The sequence below is a fragment of the Mobula hypostoma genome, chromosome 2 (genome assembly GCF_963921235.1).
Source record: "Mobula hypostoma chromosome 2, sMobHyp1.1, whole genome shotgun sequence".
NCBI lineage: Eukaryota > Metazoa > Chordata > Chondrichthyes > Myliobatiformes > Myliobatidae > Mobula > Mobula hypostoma.
In genome coordinates this window covers 52401907-52424757 of record NC_086098.1, presented here as the reverse complement: position 1 = coordinate 52424757, position 22851 = coordinate 52401907, and the positions used below count along the sequence as shown (strand labels likewise).

General features: G+C 42.6%; 1 protein-coding gene across 3 annotated transcripts in view; it reads right to left on the bottom strand.

Annotated features, from left to right (window-relative positions):
* The window catches only part of LOC134340157 (meprin A subunit alpha-like), a 123170-nt gene that overhangs the window by 47495 nt on the left and 52824 nt on the right, over positions 1–22851 (bottom strand). Inside the window, exons 13-15 of one of the 3 annotated variants that reach the window (XM_063037082.1) lie at positions 17398–17590; positions 14439–14536; positions 9802–14080 (exon numbers count right to left, since the gene is read on the bottom strand). In XM_063037082.1, the coding sequence (XP_062893152.1) occupies positions 14019–14080; positions 14439–14536; positions 17398–17590 (353 nt within the window). In that variant the 3' untranslated portion in view covers positions 9802–14018. Of the gene's footprint in view, positions 1–9801; positions 14081–14438; positions 14537–17397; positions 17591–22851 lie in introns of those variants that run through there. The other 2 variants (XM_063037090.1, XM_063037070.1) reach the window with 2 other exon arrangements.

The following is a 22851-nucleotide window of genomic DNA, read 5'->3' as shown; positions in this document are numbered from 1 at the left end:
CGATACGAAGATAGGTGGAGGGGCCGGTAGTGCTGAGGAAATGGAGAGTCTGCAGAGAGACTTGGATAAATTGGAACAAATGGCAAAGAAGTAGCAAATGAAATACAATATTGGAAAGTGTATGGTTATGCACTTTGGCAGAAGGAATAAACAGGCAGACTATTATTTAAGTGGGGAAAGAATTCAAAGTTCTGAGATGCAACGGGACTTGGGAGTCCTCGTACAGGATACCCCTAAGGTTAACCTCCGGGTTGAGTCGTTGGTGAAGAAGGTGAATGCAATGCTGGCATTTATTTCTAGAGGAATAGAGTATAGGAGCAGAGATGTGATGTTGAGGCTCTATAAGGCACTGGTGAGACCTCACTTGGAGTACTGTGGGCAGTTTTGGTCTCCTTATTTAAGAAAGGATGTGCTGACGTTGGAGAGGGTACAGAGAAGATTCACCAGAATGATTCCGGGAATGAGAGGGTTATCATATGAGGAACGTTGTCCGTTCTTGGACTGTATTCCTTGGAGTTTAGAAGAATGAGGGGAGACCTCATAGAAACATTTAGAATGTTGAAAAGCATGGACAGAGTGGATGTGGCAAAGTTGTTTCCCATAATGGGGGAGGCTAGTACAAGAGGGCATGACTTAAGGATTGAAGGGTGCCCATTTAGAACAGAAATGCGAAGAAATTTTTTTAGTCAGAGGGTGGTGAATCTATGGAATTTGTTGCCATGGGCAGCAGTGGAGGCCAAGTCACTGGGTGTATTTAAGGCAGAGATTGATAGGTATCTGAGTAGCCAGGGCATCAAAGGTTATGATGAGAAGGCGGGGGAGTGGGACTAAATGGGAGACTGGATCAGCTCATGATAAAATGGCAGAGCAGACTCGATGGGCCGAATGGCCGACTTCTGCTCTTTTGTCTTATGGTAAGAGCGGTCTGTTCTGTTTTCAGCTTGTTTAGTTTACTGTTGAAGATACGAGATTAGGAGAAAGGTGTGCCATCCAATTAGGATGGTTGAATTATGGGGAGGTTTCTCTGGTGAAGGATATTAAGGTTGGTCTTGGTCTGGTGTTCGGTGGGAGATGGAGAGAGAAGGCGCTGAGGAGAAGCAGTTGTAAGATATGATCCCGTGGGAGATCCCGTCTGTTTGTGATGGATTGCGAGCGGCGTTCGGAAAGTGGTGTGAGCATTCACGCTGACAGAGGGCCCAGCCCGTGAGTGACAGAGAAGTTCTAGATGAGCTACAGCACATTTGACTGTTTAATTAGAATAGGTCCTCTCCTTTTTGTTATTCTTTACTAACCCTTTAGCTAAGATTCACAAATATAATTCCTTTAATCGTACATTGTGTACTGTCTGTTATTTCATGGCACTAATTTGTAACAGGGTAGCAAATTACACAGCATCCACACAAACCATGGTTTGGGGTGGGACGAGCCGTCTCAATCTCAAAAGTTTAGCGGGACATGAGAGTGTCTTCCCTAGTCTAACATAGCCAAGGAAACCAGGGTATTTCATATGTAAAAGAACGTAAATGGCATATGTCATTATGCTACCACGTCATACACGCGTGCTTCCCTTAAAGTAAAAACAAAGTTAGAGTAGCAATCCTGTCTTTTCCTTTCAATTAGAACATAGAACATAGAATAGTACAGCACAGTACAGGCCCTTTGGCCCACAATGTTGAGCCGACCCTCAAACACTGCCTCCCATATAACCCCCCACCTTAAATTCCTCCATATACCTGTCTAGCAGTCTCTTAAATTTCACTAGTGTATCTGCCTCCACCACTGACTCAGGCAGTGCATTCCACGCACCAACCACTCTCTGAGTAAAAAACCTTCCTCTAATATCCCCCTTGAACTTCCCACCCCTTACCTTAAAGCCATGTCCTCTTGTACTGAGCAGTGGTGCCCTGGGGAAGAGGCGCTGGCTGTCCACTCTATCTATTGCTCTTAATACCTTGTATGCCTCTATCATGTCTCCTCTCAACCTCTTTCTCTCCAAAGAGTAAAGCCCTAGCTCCCTTAATCTCTGACTATAATGCATACTCTCTAAACCAGGCAGCATCCTGGTAATTCTCCTCTGTACCCTTTCCAATGCTTCCACATTCTTCCTATAGTGAGGCGACTAGAACAGGACACAGTACTCCAAGTGTGCCCTAACCAGAGTTTTATAGAGCTGCATCATTACAGTGCGACTCTTAAACTCTATTCCTCAATTTATGAAGGCTAACACCCGATAAGCTTCTTTAACCACTCTATCTACCTGTGAGGCAACTTTCAGGGATCTATTGACATGTACCCCCAGATCCCTCTGCTCCTCCACACTAACAAGTATCCTACCATTTCCTTTGTACTCTGCCTTGGAGTTTGTCCTTCCAAAGTGTACCAACTCACACTTCTCCGGGTTGAACTCCATCTGTCACTTCTCAGCCCACTTCTGCATCCTATCAATGTCTGTCTGCAATCTTCGACAATCCTCTACACTATCCACAACACCACCAACCTTTGTGTTGTCTGCAAACTTGCCAACCCACCCTTCTACCCCCATATCCAGGTCGTTTATAAAAATCATGAAAAGCAGAGGTTCCAGAACCGATCCTTGTGGGACACCACCAGTCATAATCCTCCAATCCAAATGTACTCCCTCCACCATGACCCTCTGCCTTCTGCAGGCAAGCCAATTCTGAATCCACCTGGACAAACTTCCCTGGATCCCATGCCTTCTGACTTTCTGAATAAGGCTACTGTGTGGAACCTTGCCAAATGCCTTACTAAAATCCATGTAGATCACATCCACTGCACTACCCTCATCTATATGCCTGGTCACCTCCTCAAAGAACTATATCAAGCTTGTTAGAGACGATCTGCCCTTCACAAATCCATGCTGACTGTCCCTGATCAGACCATGATTCTCTAAATGCCCATCGATCCTATCTCTAAGAATCTTTTTCAACAGCTTTCCCACTACAGACATAAGGCTCACTGGTCTATAATTACCCGGTCTATCCCTACTACCTTTTTTGAACAAGGGGACAACATTCACCTCCCTCCAATCCTTCAGTACCATTCCCATGGACAACGAGGACATGAAGATCCTAGCCAGAGGCTCAGCAATCTCTTCCCTCACCTCCTGGAGCAGCCTGGGGAATATTCCATCAGGCCCCAGGGACTTATCCGTCCTAACATATATTAACAACTCCAACACCTCCTCTCCCTTAATATCAACATGCTCCAGAACATCAACCTCACTCATATTGTCCTCACCTTCATCAAGTTCTCTCTGATTGGTGAATACCGAAGAGAAATATTCATTGAGGATCTCCAGGCACATCTTCCCACCTTTATCCCTAATTAGTCCTACCTTCACTCCTGTCATCATTTTGTTCTTCACATAATTGAAGAATGCCTTGGAGTTTTCCTTTACCCTACTCACCAAGGCCTTCTCATGCCCCCTTCTTGTTCTTCTCGGCCCCTTCTTAAGCTCCTTTCTTGCTACCCTATATTCCTCAATAGACCCATCTGATCCTTGCTTCCTGAACCTCATGTATGCTGCCTTCTTCCACCTGACTAGATTTTCCACCTCACTTGTCCCCCATGGTTCCTTCACCCTACCATTCTTTATCTTCCTCACCGGAACAAATTTAACCCTTACATCCCACAAGAGATCCCTAAACATCGACCACTTGTCCATAGTACATTTCCCTGCAAAAACGTCGTCCCAATTCACACCTGCAAGTTCTAGTCTTCTAGCCTCATAATTTGCCCTTCCCCAATTAAAAATTTCCCTTTCTCTCTGATTCTAACCTTTTCCATGATAATGTTAAAGGCCAGGGAGTGGTGGTCACTGTCCCCCAGATGCTCACCCACTGAGAGATCTGTGACCAGACCCAGTTCGTTACCTAATACTAGATCTAGTATGGCATTCCCCCTAGTTGGCCTGTCAACATACTGTGACAGGAATCCATCCTGGACACACTTAACAAACTCTGCCTCATCTAAACCATTGGAACTAATCAGGTGCCAATCAATATTAGGGAAGTTAAAGACACCCATGATAACAACCCTGTTATTTTCCTCAAAAGAGGATCCTGCTACATTACACACCCTTTCTGTAGCTGTAATAGTATCCCTGACCAGTAATGCCACCCCTCCTCCCCTTTTCCCCCCTCTCTATCCCTTTTAGAGCACTGAAATCCAGGAATATTGAGAATCCATTCCTGCCCTGGTGCCAGCCAAGTCTCTGTAATGGCCACTACATCATAATTTCATTTATGTATTCAAGTTCTCAGTTCATCACCTTTGTTCTTGATGCTTCTTCCATTGAAGTACATGCACTTTAGCCCTTCTACCTTACTACCTTTACACCCTTTATTCTGCTTCTCTTTCCTCAAAGCCTCTTTATATGTTAGATCTGGCTTTACTCCATGCACTATACTTGCAGTTCTTGCATGACCTTTATCCTCCTCCACCTCACTATCTACTCTAACACTCTGGTTCCCCTCCCCCTGTAAATCTAGTTTAAACCCCCCAGAGCAGCACTAGGAAACCTTCCTGCAAGGATGTTAGTCCCGCTCCAGTTCAGGTGCAACCTGTCCTGTCGGAACAAGTCCCACCTTCCCTGGAACAAGGCCCAATTGTCCAGAAACATGAAGCCCTCCCTCCAGCACCAAATCCTTAGCCATGTACTTAGCTGCATTGTCTTCCTATTTCCTCATTATTGCCTCATTAGTTTAATGTTTTGGAGTTACAGAACAAAGCATTATGGAAAATGGTGGGGCCTTGATAGAGTGGATGTGGAGAGGATGTTTCCTGTAGTGCAAGAATCTAAGACCAGAAGGCACAGCCTCAGAATAGAGGAGTGTCCTTTTAGAACGGGGATAAGGAGGAAATTGTTTAGCCAGAGCGTGGTGAATCTACGGAATTCATTGCCACAGGCAGGTTTGGAAGCCAAGTCTTTTTGTATATTTAAGGAAGAGGTTGATAGACTTTTGATTAGTGAAGGCATGAAGTGATACAGGAAGGCAGGAGATTGAGGCTGAGCTGGGGAAAAAAAAAGATCAGCCATGATGAAAGGGTGGAGCAGACTCAATGGGCCAGATGGCCTGATTCTACTCCTACAGTTTATGGTCTTATGGTCTTATAATTGACTTATCAGTTTGAGAAGCAAAATGTTGGATGGTTTGCACCTAAACTGGAATGAGTCTTCACCCTTGTGTGAACATTTCCTCATCCTCATAGGCGGCCTTAGCAATGTTTCACCCGTTTCAACTGAAACGGGCCCCACCCTCCCAGGGGCCCCCGACTGACATGCAAAAATTCAATGCACAGCTCCCAGACGCCACAATATTCTCTGCTATTGCCAGCCGAACCACCAGTGGGCGCTCGCTGACATCTGAGAAAATACATTAAAATATTTACTTCACTCGTAAACATTGCTCCTAGCAAAGAAGGCTACTTTTCAATGAGAAGAAAATGAAATGCTCCTATCCTAGTGGTGCTGAAAAATGGAAAATATTAGACAACAAAACAAAACGTCTAAATAGTCTCCCAAAAGTTACATCTTTCTTTGGTCCAGCATCTGTAAAAGGCCCGCCGACTGCAGTTGTTGCTGCACCACCGTCACAGCATGGGACCATGGGGCTGCAGTGCCAAGTGACGGTGTAGGTAGTACAGGAGATGTTGATAATCAGAGCAATGAAAATGAGAAGAACAATTCTACTCAAACAGATGGTGATAATGATGACCAAACTTCGTTTGATGAACAAGCACCACAGCATGATGACAGTCCTACAACTGAGACAGGTGAGGGAGATGCTGCCATCAGCACACCAGACGGAGAGGAAGCCCCATTAACATTCACAGAGACTGATCCGGCACATTGGCCAACACATATTACCAGAAACCAATGGATCGACATTGTTAGGAGAGGTCCTGTTCAGTTAGAGGACAGTAACTTTCCACAGAGCAAATCACGTCATCGTTTTACCAAGGACAGATATCTTATGAAGATGGAAAATGGAGAAACCATTCGTAGGTCATGGTTAGTGTGCTCAGAATCATCTGATTCAATCTTCTGTTTCTGCTGTACCCTATTTGGCAAGCGAAATCACAGTCTCACTCGCAGAGGTTTCAAAGTGTGGGAGCGACTCACTCTCACACTCCAGGATCATGAGAAGTCAAATGCACACCATGCCAACATGGATAGCTGGTGCGAGCTGGAAACACGCTTAAGAACGCACAGTGCCATTGACAGCATGTACCAAGAAATGCAAATGCTGGAAAAAAAACACTGGAATGATGCCATGAAGAGGTTCATTGCCATAGTCTGTCACCTTTCAGAACGAAACCTTGCTTTCTGTGGCCACAATTCCACCCTACATGAACCAAATAATGGGAACTTTCTAGGTCTGGTGGAGCTGCTTGCTGAGTTCAGCCCAGTGATGAGTGAACATGTCAGACGAGCAGAGAAAAAAGAGATTGCTGACCACTACATGGGGAAAACCATACAAAATAAGTTAATCACACTTATTGGAGACAAGACACTGGAAGCGATAATAGAGAGAGTAAAACAATCACGTTACTACTCAGTGATAATGGACTGCACCACTGATGCTGTGCACATAGAGCAGCTCTCTGTGACACTGCGCAGTGTCACATGCCAAGTAAATGTCGGAGCTATTGTTAGTGAGTATTTTGTCGGTTTCCTACCAGTGCTTGACACAACAGGTACAGCCCCAACCGACGTTTTCTTAACGCATATGGAGAAGTTAGGATTAGATATCTCAAAATGCAGGTGGCAGGCATATGATATCGGGAGTAATATGCAGGGGAAAAATAGTGGGGTGCAGAAGAGGGTGTGTCGCCTCTGATCTGGGCCAACAATTACGTGTCGGGTGGCACCTAATTAATTAGCATGTTTATTTCGGCTTTTTTCTTAAAGATGTGCTGTGTGCCTTCTGGCTACCGATGCGTTCTCCGCGAATCAGTATTTGTCCGCAGCCTGGGGACTGGGGTGGTGGGACATTGGGGTGTCAGCTCATCATCGTCTGTTTTCATTAGGGCAGGCAGCTCATCTTCTCCTATGACTGCCCGCCTCGATGTCGAAGGTCGAGGTTCATCGTCTACTGTGGCTGATGTGGAAGGCTTGCTTGACTGCTGAGCCTCACGCATTTTTCTATCATACAGTTCTTTGCAAGGACTCAAACCATCTTGCAAATATCCCCTAAACCAACGTACCCTTTCAAAATTAAAGTCATACTTTATCATTGCAGTGAAAATCTCACGTAGTCACTTTCAGTCCGTTCGATACTGCATTCGGTTTCGATTGTTATCCTTTCCTCTTCCAATTGCATCAGCTCTTCATCTATCAGTTCTTGGTCATGGGATGCCAAAAACCTCTTCAACATTATCTTCGTCACCTTCCACAAGCCAAACTCACTTTGTCCTTACTTCGTTCACCACGATCGAAACGCTTAATTATGTCTAGTTTTACGCTAAGTGTAACACCCTTACGAGCTCTTTTAGGCTTTTCCGATACCTTAGAACTCATCTTGCTAACAGCTGCTCACAGGCACATGTTTAAGCAATGCCGGCAAGAATGCCGTTCCGAATCCAGGGGAGAGCGGCTGCTTGGGGCACGCGCTGATTTTTTTCATAACCATGAAAACACCTTCTGAAAGCGAAAACAGGGAACTAATATAGGTCTTTCATAACAGTGAGGTTTCGTAAAGCAAACGTTCAAAAAGCGGTGGACACCTGTATTGATGCAAACCAACTTGAATATTTGCTTTCTTTCTTTCTTTTTTTTTGGGAAGTCGGGGTAGGGCCCCACATTAACTCTTGAAAGGGGCCCCCAGATGCTTAAGGCCACCTATGTTCATCCTTTTAAGGAGGTTTTAAACTAATTTGGCAGAGGAATGACACTCACAGTGCTTATACAATGGTGTGGCAGATGGGAAGGTACAGTCCAATACAGGATAGAAACTCAGTCCTGATTGCAGAGTGTAATTGGGAGAAATGTGTGGTTAAAAGGATCCAGCTTAGGAACTAATAAGGATAGTTATACATAGGACGTCAGGAAGTTTAAAGGAACAGAGGCATAATAAGTGCACCTGTCAAAAGTTCCCTGAAGTTGGCAACACAGGTAAGTAGGCAGTTAATTCTTGCTTTTATTAGCTGAGGAATTAACTGTAAAAAAAGGAAGTTAGGGTACAACTTTCTATAACAGCGACTAGAGCACAGTGTGTTGTGCAAACTGTGTGTTGCACTTTATAGGAAAGGATATTATGCCTTTTCATCACACTATAGTTTGTGGATCAGGAGTTCACAGAGAGAGTTGGAGTCAGCACTGTGTGGACTGTACGCACCAGTTTTAAAAAGCGAGCGGAGCCTGTCAGGACTTGTCTGCAGTGTGGGAGGTCACAGAGAGAGTTGGAGTCAGCTCCTTGTGGACTCTACATGCCAGTTTTAAAATGTGAGCAGGGCTTGTTGAGACGTGTCTGTGGTGTGGGAGATTGCTTGAGTTAATAGTAACTAGGGTAAGTTAGCAAGGGTTAATAAAGAGAAACATAGAAACATAGAAACATAGAAAATAGGTGCAGGAGTAGGCCATTCGGCCCTTCAAGCCTGCACCGCCATTTATTATGATCATGGCTGACCATCCAACTCAGAACCCTGCCCCAGCCTTCCCTCCATACCCCTGATCCCCATAGCCACAAGGGCCATATCTAACTCCCTCTTAAATATAGCCAATGAACTGGCCTCAACTGTTTCATGTGGCAGAGAATTCCACAGATTCACCACTCTCTGTGTGAAGAAGTTTTTCCTAATCTCGGTCCTAAAAGGCTTCCCCTTTATCCTCAAACTGTGACCCCTCATTCTGGACTTCCCCAACATCGGGAACAATCTTCCTGCATCTAGTCTGTCCAATCCCTTTAGGATTTTATACTTTTCAATCAGATCCCCCCTCAATCTTCTAAATTCAAACGAGTACAAGCCCAGTTCATCCAGTCTTTCTTCATATGAAAGTCCTGCCATCCCAGGAATCAATCTGGTGAACTTTCTTTGTACTCCCTCTATGGCAAGGAAGTGGGGTTTAAACAGAGCAGCCATTATTGGAGTGGCCATTCTGTTAGTGGACAGTGTTAGAGTGGTCAGACTTTGGCTTAACAGGCTTGGGCAAGAAGAAGCGCAGGCCAGAACTTAAGCTTGAGAAATTAGAAGTATAACAAGTGTAAGCATGATGGTAGTTCAGGCAGTGGAATGCTCCTCCTGTGAGATGTGGGATTTCAGGGTACCTAACGGTCTCCCTGATGACTACCTACCTCTGCGGGAAGTGTACACAACTTCAGGTCCTAAAGGAAAAAGGTCAAGGAACTAGAGCTGTACCTGGATGAACTCAGGACCATCTGGGGGCTAAAAACTTCACAGGTGCGTCTTTTACTGAGGTGGTCACACCCAGCGTGCTGGGTTCGGATAGTAGATGGGTGACTACCAGGGGAAGTAAGGGAGCAAGCAGTCAGTGCAGGGCTCCTGATGGTCATTCCCCTCAGCAACAAGTATGCCCCTCTGGATACTGCTGGGGGAGGGGGTTAGAGAACCATCAGAGTACAACAGCCACAGCCAGAACAGTGGCACTGTGGCCAGCTCTGAGGCTCAGCAGGGAAGGGTAAGCAGAGGGTATTGATAGGAGACTTGATAGTTGGGGAAATGGACAGCAGGTTCTGTGACCATGAAAGAGAAGCCAGGATGGTGTGTTGACTCCCAGGGTCCAAGATGTCTCAGAGTGGCTGGAGAAGATTCGCAAGAGGAAGGGTGAGCAGCCAGAGGTCATGACACAATGACATAGATAGAAAGGGGGAAAAGGTCTTGTGCAATGAGTAGAGGGAGTTAGGGTTGAGGCTGAAGAAAAGAACTTCCAGTACAGTTATTTCTGGATTACTCCCAGCATTTCATTCTAGTCAGTGTAGGAATAGGATGACAGTGGAGATGAATGAGTGGCCGACAAACTGGTGCAGGGCGCAGGGTTTCAGATATATGGATCATTGGGATCTCTTCTGGGGAAGGTATGACCTGTACAAAAAGGACAGGTTACATCTGAACTCAAGGTAGATACACATCGAGGCAGGGTCGCTAGAACTTTTGTTGTTGTTCCTTTCCGCACCTTGTGGCGCATTGAATTGACTTTTATTACTTATATCCTTCATATACATGAGGAGTAAAAATCTTTATGTTACGTCTCTGTCTAAATGTGCAATGTGCAATTTATAGTAATTTGTAATAAACAGTATGTACAACAGGACAGTCAATATAACATAGAAATACAGTTGTGTCAGCGTGAATTAATCAGTCTGATGGCCTGGTGGAAGAAGCTGTCTCAGAGCCTGTTGGTCCTGGCTTTTATGCTGCAGTACCATTTCCCGGATGGCAGCAGTTGGATCAGTTTGTGGTTGGGGTGGCTCGGGTCCCCAATGATCCTTCGAGCCCTTTTTGCACATGTGCCTTTGTAAATGTCCAAAATAGTGGGAAGTTCACATCTACAGATGCGCTGGGCTGTCTGCACCACTCTCTGCAGAGTCCTGCGATTAAGGGAGGTACAGTTCCCATACCAGGCAGTGATGCAACCAGACAGGATGCTCTCAATTGTGCCCCTGTAGAAAGTTCTTAGGATTTAGGGACCCATACTAAACTTCTTCAACCATCTGAGGTGAAAGAGGTGCTGCTGTGCTTTTTTCACCACACGGCCAGTATGTACAGACCACATGAGATCCTCAGTGATGTGTATGCCAAGGAATTTAAAGCTGTTCACCCTCTCAACCCCAGATCCATTGATATCAATAGGGGTCAGCCTGTCTCCGTTCCTCTTGTAGTCCACAACCAGCTCCTTTGTTTTTGCCACATTAAGGGAGAGGTTGTTTTCTTGACACCACTGTGTCAGGATGATAATTTCTTCTCTGTAGGCTGCCTCGTTATTATTTGAGATTAGGTCAATCAGTGTAGCATCCTCAGCAAGTTTAATTAGCAGATTGGAGCAGCATTCCTCACTTTTCTTTAGCACTTTTGTCTGCTTTTTATGAGGCCATGTTGCTAGCTTGATACTCAACCCAGCAGGGATGGAAAGCATGCAAGGAGCAGGCCGAATTCACACCTCGGAATACTCGCCTCGAAGTCCAGTGGGGATGCCTCTACACTGCTGCTAGAGCTTTTAGGAAGAGTTTAAACTAAGTTGACAGGGGATGGGAACCAAAGTGACAGGACTAAGGATGGAGCAGTTGGTATAGAAGTTGATGCAGTGTGTTGTGAGACTGTGAGGAAGGATAGGCAGATGATTGGGTAAAATTGCAGTCTGTGGGATGAGTTGAAGTGTAACATGGGGGCAAAATCGAAAAGGGGGATGAATACAGGGCTCAAGGTGTGATATTTGAATGCAAGCTGTACACAGAATAATTTTTATGGCCTTGTAGCACCTCAGAGTTTGGCAGGTATGATGTTGTTAACATCACTGAGATGTAGCTGAAAGAAGATCATAGCTGGGTGCTTAACATCCAAAGATACACATTGTAATGAAGCAGAAGGGATGGGGTGGTTTTGTTTGTAGAAAATGAAATCAAATCCTTAGAAAGAGATGACATAGGATCAGGAGATGTAGAATCCTTGTGGTAGAGTTTTAAAATTGTAAGGATAAAAAGACTTTGATAGGAGTTGTATTCAGGTCACTGTACAGTAGCCAGGTCCTTAGCTGGACACAAAATCAAAGGTTATGGAGGAGGAGAATAAAGGACCAGCCATGATTGAATGGTGGAGCAGTCTCTATGGGCCAGATGGCCTAGTTCGGCCACAGCTGTTGTGCATCCTCGTGTGACTGATCAAGATCACCGGACAGATACTGAAGCTGGTGCTATAGAAGTTTTCACTCATCACAACAAGTAGGATTCTTCTGGAGACCCTCTCGGTAGGGTGCCACAAGCTCAAAGTACATCACATTTTTATACCCTTAGATCAAAGGTAACAGTAGGTGATTCAATACAATTTCAATAGTTACAACATTATTCATTTCAATATATTTGATTGACAATGCTTCCTTTAAGTTACGTATGTACAGTGACATACACCTCTGAATGTTCAAAACTTTTGTTGGGACAAAGTAATTGACACAAATAGTCCAAAAACTGGGGACAAGGATCCCAGGCACCCAAAAGTACATAATCAGGTTTATTATCACCAGCATGTGATGTGAAATTTGTTAACTTAGCAGTAGCATTCAATGAAATGTATAATACAGAAGAGTAAAATAATAAATAAATAAATAAATAAATAAATCTTATTCAGTATATTTTATACAGCATACGTATATTAAATAGATTAAAAATTGTGCAAAAAACAGAAATACTATATCCCAGGGTTCAATGCCCATTTAGGACTCGGGTGGCAGAAGGGAAGAAGCTGTTCCTGAATTGCTGAGTGTGTGCCTTCAGGCTTCTGTACCTCCTACCTGATGGTAACAGTGAGTAAAGGGCATGCCTCGGGTGCTCAAGATGCCTTCCTAAGACACCGCTCCTTGAAGATGTCCTGGGAACTTTGTAGGCTAGTACCCAAGATGGAGCTGACTAGATTTACAACCTTCTGCAGCTTCTTTCAGTCCTGTGCAGTAGCCCCCCCACCCCCCATACCAGACAGTGATGCAGCCTGTCAGAATGCTCTCCATGGTACAACTATATAAGTTTTTGAGTGCACTTGTTGACATACCAAATCTCTTCAAACTCCTAATCTAGCCACTGCCTTGCCTTCTTTATAACTGCATCAATATGTTCGACCAGGTTAGATCCTCAAAGACCTTGACACGCAGGAATTTGAAACTGCTCACTCTCTCCACTTCTGATCCCTCTATGAGGATTGGTATGTGTTCCTTCGTCTTACCCTTCCTGAAGTCCACAATCAGCTCTTTCGCCTTACTGATGTTGAATTCCAGGTTGTTGCTGCAGCACCACTCCATTAGTTGGCATATCTCACTCCTGTACGCCCTCTCGTCACCACCTGAGATTCTACCAACAATGGTTGTATTGTCAGCAAGTTTATAGATGGTACTTGAGCTATGCCTAGCCACACAGTCATGGGTATAGAGAGAGTAGAGCAGTGGGCTAAGCACACACCTCTGAGGTGCACCAGTGTTGATCATCAGCAAGGAGGAGATGTTATCACCAATCCGCACAGACTGTGGTTTTCTGGTTAGGAAGTCAAGGATCCAATTGTAGGGGGAGGTACAGAGGTAAAGAAGCTTGGGCTGACTCTCTGAGTACACAAATCTCCCAACTACTGATAGGTCAGCTCTTTGATGTGCTAAGTGACAATATCAGCCTGATCCTCAAGCTTGCTTGAACTTGTTTACAGTGGTGCAAATATCTTAGCCCCTGTTGTCTGGTTTGATGCAGGCCAATTGACATAACCCCATTGTCTTACGTTGCGTCCCTTGAGCACCCATCCCCCTACTGTGGACTAGCCTGTGCTCTACAGACAATATTGTTTATTTGCAAAAAGCATGCTTTTAACTTGTTTACTGCATGCAATTTACAATTTACATTAAGAACTGAAGACTGGTTCTTGTTTGAATTATTATCTGCTATATTCACATATCTCCAACATAGTCCCTAACACAGCTGACTGTGTCACTAACTTCATACTAACTTCAGCCTTTTTGCTCTCATGATGGCTTTCTGTAGGCTGTAGCTTGACTTCTTGTAAAGCACTGGATTGCCATCCTTGAATGCCACAGATCTAGCCCTCTGCAGATTGCTAATCTCCTGTCTTCACTTACTTTCCATAAGGCCTCAAGCAAGTACTGACTGCTTCATTATTCCTTTTGCACTTATTGATCTTTCCATATATCTGGCATACAGCTAATCTGCCACTTTATACAAGTTCCTTTTGCATCTATTTTTTTTAAATCCGATTTCCTGTTTGGTGGCTTCTAGATTGACTTCTTACACAATTCCTCAGCTCAGCTAAACTGACTTTCTATAGTCCAGGATTCACCTAGTTAACCATCCTTGATGTCCGGTTTGTCTGTTAACTCTGCAGTGGAGGTAGGCTGCTGAATGAAAAACACACAAAGTACAGGAACTGCAGTCAGGCATGATGATTTATTATAAAGCCTCTACAAACAACACTGCAAACCACAGTGTGGTTAACAAATTGACACAATTATCTTTTATGATCAATACTACAGTGAGAAAATATAGTAGTGTTTAATGTGATTAGATGCAAAATACATTCGAACTTCAGGGAATTACCATAAAATGCAAAACTTATTGTTTCCCAGCAAGTTCTTGCCAAACTTTAAAACATTTGTAAATAAGTGGAAAAGATCAAGGCTTTATAATGCTTTGTTAGGTTTTAAATTCGTTTTCTGGCAATCATGTTAATAATAGCAATAGTCAACACCAGCACACCTGCAATTGCACCAACCAGTACTCCCAGGACTGTGCCATGAACCTGTGCTCTCTCACAGCGATCACCAAAGTGCTGGTGTATTTGAGTTGACGCACACCTAAAATGGAACAACATTACAGAGTATGACATAACAATATTGCACAAACAACAGCCTTTCTGTCCAACAGTTTAATGCTGGTGGTTACAGTATGTTCCATACAGATCCCCCCATCTAACAGCATCCAAATTCACTAACACACCTATTCTACAATCTTCATGTACTTACCTAGGTTTCCCAACAGTTCTCTACTATACTAACAGTGCAAACTATGTAGAGCCGTAACAAGCAAGTCTGAGAATATGTCATCAGATAATGGCCAGGATAAGTTGTCAGGAGCAGTTCACCCAGTGGCCCTGATCTATAAGAGCAACTTCTGAAGTTACAATTAATTATTTTTGATCATACTCATTTTCATATTCTGCATCTTGTTTGAAGTTGAGGATGAAACTGGAAAGGAATATAGGGCAGCAGGGAGAATGGTTATTTGGGAAGGGGAGACTATGGAACCAAAATGGATCTTGTCCATATTCTATCAAACACAAATTATATGGAAAATTCTGGACTATCTATCCTTATGTTATTCACCAGTTTCCAAAGTGTGCAGGGTAATGGTGGGGCAGGAAAAAGACATGTATGAATGTTTTGATATTGCCAATAAAACTGTGAGCTTTCAGCAACCAAATGTGGTATTTATTTATGGCTGTGAGTAATACTTCTCCCTAAAGATGACACTGTGTTGGAAATGGTTGCAATGGACTAATGAATCAGAGAGCCAATATCTATCAATGAAGTTAAACTAACACTACCATGATGAATGTAAGGCAGGTGTGATAACTATCTGTATTCATTCTTCAACAGTTTCATGCATTTGTATGTTTTTATATAGATTACAACATTTATGATAAACCTGGCATCATTACAATCCTAAAATCATGTTAATAATGTCAATAATTAGGTTTAGCACATTTATGACTCCTACGAGAGTATCATGAATTTCCATCCTCCAGCTACCTCTACTCACCCATCAATCTTCCCATCTTAAACGCACACATAAGAATTTTCTTCCTGAATGCATTTCCAGTCTGATTGGCTAAGGAATGTGAGTAATGCTATATTGGTTTTTTCTCTCTCAAGATATCCAAGCAGTAAAGGAGCAATATACCAATTCCTATGAAGCAAGTTAAAGGCCTCCTTTTGGAACAGTTGGATCACTGACTCCATTAAACGTGTATTTTATTTTTCTCCAACTGTCCCATAAAAATATGCCTGGACTCCATTCAATATCCATGCATAATCATAACTAGGAAAATCATCAGTTTTCATTGCCACGCTGTAGGGAGTATGCAACTAAGTTAGAGAGAGTGCCAAAAAGATTCAGAGGAATGTTGCCTGTACTGGAGGGCTTAAGTTATAAGGAAAGATTGAGTCGGCCAGGACTGCTTTTCCTGGAGACGGGATGGTTGAGGGGAGGAGGCATCATTACAGTGTTCAAACGGACATTTGGATGATGGAATTGATCGTGCTGTGGCTAAATTTCTGAATGATACAAAGATTGGTGGAGGGGGAGGAAATGCTGAGGAAGCAGGGAATCTGCAGATGGACTTGGGCAGATTAGATGAGTGGGCAAAGAAGTGGCAGATGGAATACTGTGTAGGGAACTGTGTAAGGTCATCAGAGGAGAATGAAATTGAGAGGGATAATAATCAGCCATGGTCAAATGGTGCAGCAGAAATGATGGACTGAATGGCCTAATTCTGCTCCTATGTGTTTTGGTCTTATTATCTTATAGCTGTCTTTTTCCCATTATTCATGCCAGAGTCCCATAAATTCAAACCCACTTCTCCCACACTGATCTTTGAGCCTGGCTTTTAACTCTGTGCCAGTTTGCATGTGGCTCAGTAACAATCCAGAGATTATTACCTTTTTGGATCTGTGTTTTAATTTAGTTCCTAGCTGCTCAAATTTCCTCAGCAGAACCTCTTTCCTTGTTCTTCCTAAGTCATTGGTACCCACATGGATCACGACATCTAGATCTTCCTCCCCCCCCCCATCCACCCCACCCAACTCCAAATTTCTCTGCTGAGTTGTTCCAAACCCAGACACCAGGCAGACAACACAGCTCTCAGTTCTCCCGATCCTTCTGACAGAGAATTGTGTCTATTCCCCTAACTACACTACCTCCAATTACAACTACATTTCTCTTCTTTCCCTCCACCCTGTTGAATGGATCCCTAAACCACTGTGCCATGGTTTTCTTGCTCGTCCTTCCTACAGCCCCCACTCTCATCCTCACTGGGAGTAACAATCTCAGAACTGCTGGGCAAGCTCAAAGGTTGAAACTCCTCTGATACTACCTCCTAGATCCCCCTACCTGCCTCACTCACAGTCATACCCTCTTGTCACTGTCCACAGACAGAATTTGGTCCCCATATTCCCAACTCTAAACGGGTGTACTATTCCTGAAGCACCGTGTCCAGGAAACTCTCCCCCTGTCTGGTGCAGCGCAGTGTTTGAAGCGCAGATTCCAGGTCATCAGCTTTGAACCGGACTTCCTCAAGCAGCCAGCACTTGCTGCTACTATGGTCACCAGGAACAGCAGTGGGGTCTGCCAGCTCCCATATCATGCAGGCACAACGTATCACCTGATCCTGCATGGCTATTTTATTTAATTAATTTGGCATCAGGTGCAGTATATTCAACAAGAAATAGTTTGTGATTCAGTAAAGAGCAGATCAGATCTAAGCAATAATTGTATCCTCAATGGCTCTGTATACCATGTCAGAGTGTCAAATACTAAACCGCATACTGAGACAAAAGTAGTAACTGAGTTGCTTCAATAAACACTGTAAATTAACCAATGCACTACACTCCAGTGAGATGGTAAGTACCCACACATGAGTTGCAGAAGCTTCACCTACCTGCAACTTGCTTTCCCATTCACAATAACACATATTCCACCATTCAGACAATAGCCGGGACTGCACTCCTCTCTGAGGAGATCTTGTGGCTGATGTTCTGCTGAGATTCCAGACTCTTCCACTGCTCGCCGATGCCTTAAGGGAGAGCTTATAGGATGAATCGGCACTTCTGTATAAATCAGTGGAGTCAGATCTTTCAAAAAACAAGATTAGTTAAGTTCAATGGTTGATTTATGCATTTTGATAATTGTTCCCCTTTCCTGTTTCCTTCACTGCTCTCTGAGTTCATCTCTTTGGCTTTCTCTCAATCATTCATAGCCTCTCTCCAGTGTCTTCTTCAAGCATCAAATTAGGGTATGGAAAGCCAATTGCACGTGCAAGTATGGCATGCATCACATCCAAGCATTACTCTGCCATTAAACAATATGCGAACCCATCAGGAGAGTGAGAATTATCAACTGTGCCTAATCCATCCCTCCCCATCCTAGGAAAAGTTCAGCAAACACACAGAGGTGCACATGTCCTCTGTTCCATGGTTTGCAAGGCTACATCACATATGGCAATTTTTGCTGCCAATGCCTCTGATGCAAAAACCATATGGTTGCAAGTTTGGCAAACAACATTAGCACTCAGTCAAACTCTCAATGCTGTACGAAGCCCTGGAAATGGTTGTTACTGTTTCATTTTGGGAAAAAAATTACTTTATTTTATGCTGAAAATAGCAGTATTATGCAATTGAATTTCCAGACATGAGAGTCAACAATCAAGACTGCATGATGAAAATTTCATAGGATTACATTTTTAACTGTAACTAATTTCAGTGTCAGGATTTACAGGATCCTATTTTCCTTTATTTTACTGGCTATGACATTGCTTGCCAATAGCAACAATCCAGAACAAACAAGTTTGTGTATTGTGCCATTACAATCTCAAGTCAAGTCAAGTGAAGTCAAGTCACTTTTTATTGTCATTTCGACCATAACTGCTGGTACAGTACACAGTAAAAACAAGACAATGTTTTTCAGGACCATGGTGCTACATGAACAATACAGAAACTACACTGAATTACGTAAAACAACACAAAACTACACTAGACTACAGACCTACCCAGGACTGCATAAAGTTTACAAAACAGTGCAGGCATTACAATAAATAATAAACAAGACAATAGGTACAGTAGAGGGCAGTAGGTTGGTGTCAGTCCAGGCTCTCGGTATTGAGGAGTCTGATGGCTTGGGGGAAGAATCTGTTACATAGTCTGGTCGTGACAGCCCGAATACTTCGGTGCCTTTTGCCAGATGGCAGGAGGGAGAAGAGTTTGTATGAGGGGTGCGTGGGATCCTTCATAATGCTGTTTGCTTTACGGATGCAGCTTGTGGTGGGGACAACATTCACGAATTCCCTTCTGAGTGTTGCATCTTTATCATTATTTGCTTATACTGGTCTCTTCAAAAGACTTTATTCATTAGCTTATGCCTGTATGCCTCTGTTTTGGTGTTGCTTTTCATGCAACAATTTGGTAATTGTGTTGAACTACGGTCTTTAGATGCAATAAACTGCTCTTTTGGAGACACTCAGCAGATGGAGCAGCTCCTGTGGGAGGAAAGGAATTGTGAAGGTTTTTGGGTCGAAATCCTGCATCGGGATATGTCCATTTAATGTTATTAATTAGTACAGAATTAGAACTTTTTACAGAATATGCTTCCCACAGGTGATAATGTTTGCTTCACATATTACAAACAATGGTCTACACATTCATCAATGATAGTTTTAGAGCATTTATATGTTGACTCCCTGATACTGTCTCAAAAAGCTCCTAAAAATTGTGAAATTCATTAGGAATTGAAAAATAACGTTGTTGAGCTGTTGTACACAATGCAACACTGCCCAGGAACAGTACACATCACTGGTCAAACTTCTCACTCCTGCCAGCATTTAGATTTGCAGTAAGAACTCATCAGTTAGACCTTACTGGCAGACTTAGTCTGTCAGGTAATTACTCTTCCAGATTAGAAGACCATTGCTCACCTCACCATGACTGCACCATTGACTCCTGAGGGTGGGAAACCTGCTCTCGAATTACTGACAGAGATCTTTAGGGGATCCTGGATCCCATTGCCTGCAGCTAGAATGACTTCCCTTTGGGGAGGTCTCACAGCCCTGAGCAGCCAACACCGCATTCTGACAAATGGTTTTTGATCTACAATGTTAATCCTGCTTCTCTCTCCACTGACATGATGAGAGTTTCAATCATGTTCTGTTCCACTTATAGATTTTCAGTAAGAGCTGTTTTTTAATTATGTATTATAACATCAAAATTTCTTTGAAGAAGTACAACATTCCTGTTGACTCCTGAGCCATGACAAAGAGGAGAGGGTGCATTGAGGATTGTAAACAGAGCTTTAAAGTCTTGTATGAGGAGTACACAACAGTCCTGGCGTAAGAAGAGGAAGAACCAAATAATACTACAAACTGAACCACTCCCCATCAGCCACCTGCTGTCTCACATGTCTGTAGCTCCCTGTTATCTCATTAGCCACCTCAGAGGTAGTAGAAGTCCTGAAAGGATTGAATATGAAGGAGCAAAGATTTCCCTATGGTCTGTTGAGACATCTCTTATCTTCATGTCATCAATGAAGAGGATTGGTGACACGAGAGAGACTGCATATTCTGGAAATTTGGAGCAACACACACAAAATGCTAGAGAAACCCAACAGGATAAGCAGCATCTATGCAGGGAAATAGAGCTGACATTCGCCATGCCCCAACACCCTTTTATTCTGGTGTCTACCCTCTTTCTTTTCAGTCCTGATGAAGAGTCTCAGCCTGAAATGTTGACTGATCATTTACCCTCTGTAGATGATGCCTGACGCACTGAATTCTTCGAATATTTTGTGTGTGTTGCTGCAAGAAGATTGTGAGTCAAGATAAAATGGGTGATCTTTGGTTGGCATAAAGTGTTTCAAAGCAGAGTCAAAGATCATTGTATGCAGCAAACTGATTATAATTACAATTTGGTTTGATTGAAACTATAAAGAATCTTCAGCTTCAGAAAAAGTTAGTTCTTCACTGAGTGAACAGCACTTTCCATTTCAAACAGTGGGTGAAAATTTCTCTGAAATAATTTTGACAATTACTTTATTGTTGATATCACTTGTGCAAGTTTTGTGACTGAAAAAGAATGTAGCATAATAAAAAATATTGCACAAAACAGGCAAATGGTTTAACAACTAGTGTTAATGCATCTTAAAATGTGCTCAGTATCTTTCAAGGCTACATTAATGAAATTCGTAACTTTGAGGGATTGTTTCTTTAAGGAAACGTGCTGCCAGTTTTCTAAGCTCTTGTTCCTATTTGACCCTGCTTTTCTCTTCAATATCTCTACTCCTCAGTCATAGTTGGGTTCACACCTCACACAGATTGTTGTTCTTCATTTTTAATTTTCATAACTGAAGATTGTCTGAGACTTAGGAGTCAATTTAGGTCAAAAGCTAACTAAAGGATTGGATTCTTAACACACTAACAATGTTAGTTAATTACAATGTTGGTAATAACTTAGTAAAATATCTACCTACTAATATTTATTAGGCAACATCTTTGAATAAATTACTTCACAAAGAATTTAGGCAGGCTCCACGACCAAATCACAGAGAGCTGTGCGCCATTTGCTTCTCTGGAACGCTCTGCGTTTCTTCATCATTAGATCTAATGAAAGTGGCTGGATTTCAAAAATACTTAATTGGCTGTAAATCATTTAGAAACTTTCTAATGTAGTGAAAGTGACAACACATACAGGTGCTTGGATTCTTGGCAATGCAAGTTCTTTTACTCATTGACTATTTTCATCTGATGAAAAAATAATACTTACATATCCTTGCTCATTTAGGGGTATCAGAATTTACCATAATGTCATTGGTGGCAATTAGAAAACTGGTCATTTTATTGGCATCCTACATTACTGTCATTTATCTAGGAAACCTTGAAAACAATTCTCCAATCTGCAAATTCTATCTCCAGGAAGGACAAGAGCACCAGTTGCATGGGAACATCACTAACTACTCATTTCTAGATAAGATACATGCCATCCTGATTCAGAAATATGTTCATACTCTTTCCTAGTTATTCAGTCTAAATCCAGAAACTTCCTATGAACAGTACGGTGGGAGTACCTTCACCAAAAATACTACAGTGGTTCATGAAGATGGATCATCATCACTTCCTCAAGAGCAACGAAGAATGGCAATAAATAATGGCTCAGCAATTGATGCCCAGAAACAAAAATTGAAATAAAAACAAGGAGATAAACAACTGAGTTGCCATGGGATCCTGATTTGTGAAAGGCAAGAATGGAGGAATTGCAAATAATTAGAAAGATTGGCAGAATGTCATCATTTATTGGTAGGGAAACTGAATACAGATGTTGAGAGCTTATCGTCAGCTATATAATAATTGGTGAAATGACACCTGGAACACTATGTACAGTATTAGTGTCTGTTTTCAAAGAAGGATATTAATGTGTTGGAAGCAGTTCAAAGAACCTTTCCTAGACAAATGGACAATGATAGGACAAGTGGCTCGGTATCCTTAGAAATTTAGAAGAGTGAGAGAAGATGTGATTGAAACATAACAATCAAGCATGTAACAAATCAGGAGGACACACAGAGGTGTCTTTCTTCCAGCATTGGAGAATCATGAACTAGAGGACATAGGTTTAAAGTGAGAGGGAAAAAGGTTTCATAGGAACCTATAAAACCTTCTTTTACACAGAGAGTCATATGTATATGGAAGGAACTGCCAGAGGAAGTGGTTGAGGTAGGTACAACAATATTTAAGAGGCATTTCAATACATACGTGGATAGGACCAAATGTGGTCAAATAAGACTTAGTTAGATGTGTATCTTAGTTGGCATTGATGAGTTCAGGTGAAGGGCTGTAGCTGTGCTGTATGACACTCTGAGTAATCTTGATAAGTTGGAGGATGAGAGGGTGTTTCTCCTTGCGGAGAACTACAGAACTAGGAGTCGCTGTTTAAAAATGAAGGGTACAATTTAAGGCAGAGATAAGGCAAATAGCTTTCTCTCAAATGATTATGTCTTTGGAATTCTCTTCCCGACAGGGTAGAAGTCAACACTTTTAATATTTTTTAAGGCACAAATAAATAGATTCTTGGAAAGCTCAAGAATGAAAGATTTTTGTGAGTACATAGGAGTGCGAATTTGAAGTTAATTACCCCACCTGGGGAAACCAGTGGCTTAATCCCAGTCCAGATTCATAATTGAACTTGTTAAATAGGTCAGCTGCTTTTAAACTAAAAATATATAAAGCATATTCAAATCACCACATATAAAAGTATTAATTGGAAGTAGACATTCACACATTTCCCTCTCTAGGTTATGAGAGAATAATGATAGCATAGAATATTAAATTATTTGCCATTTTAATAAGAAGCTAAAT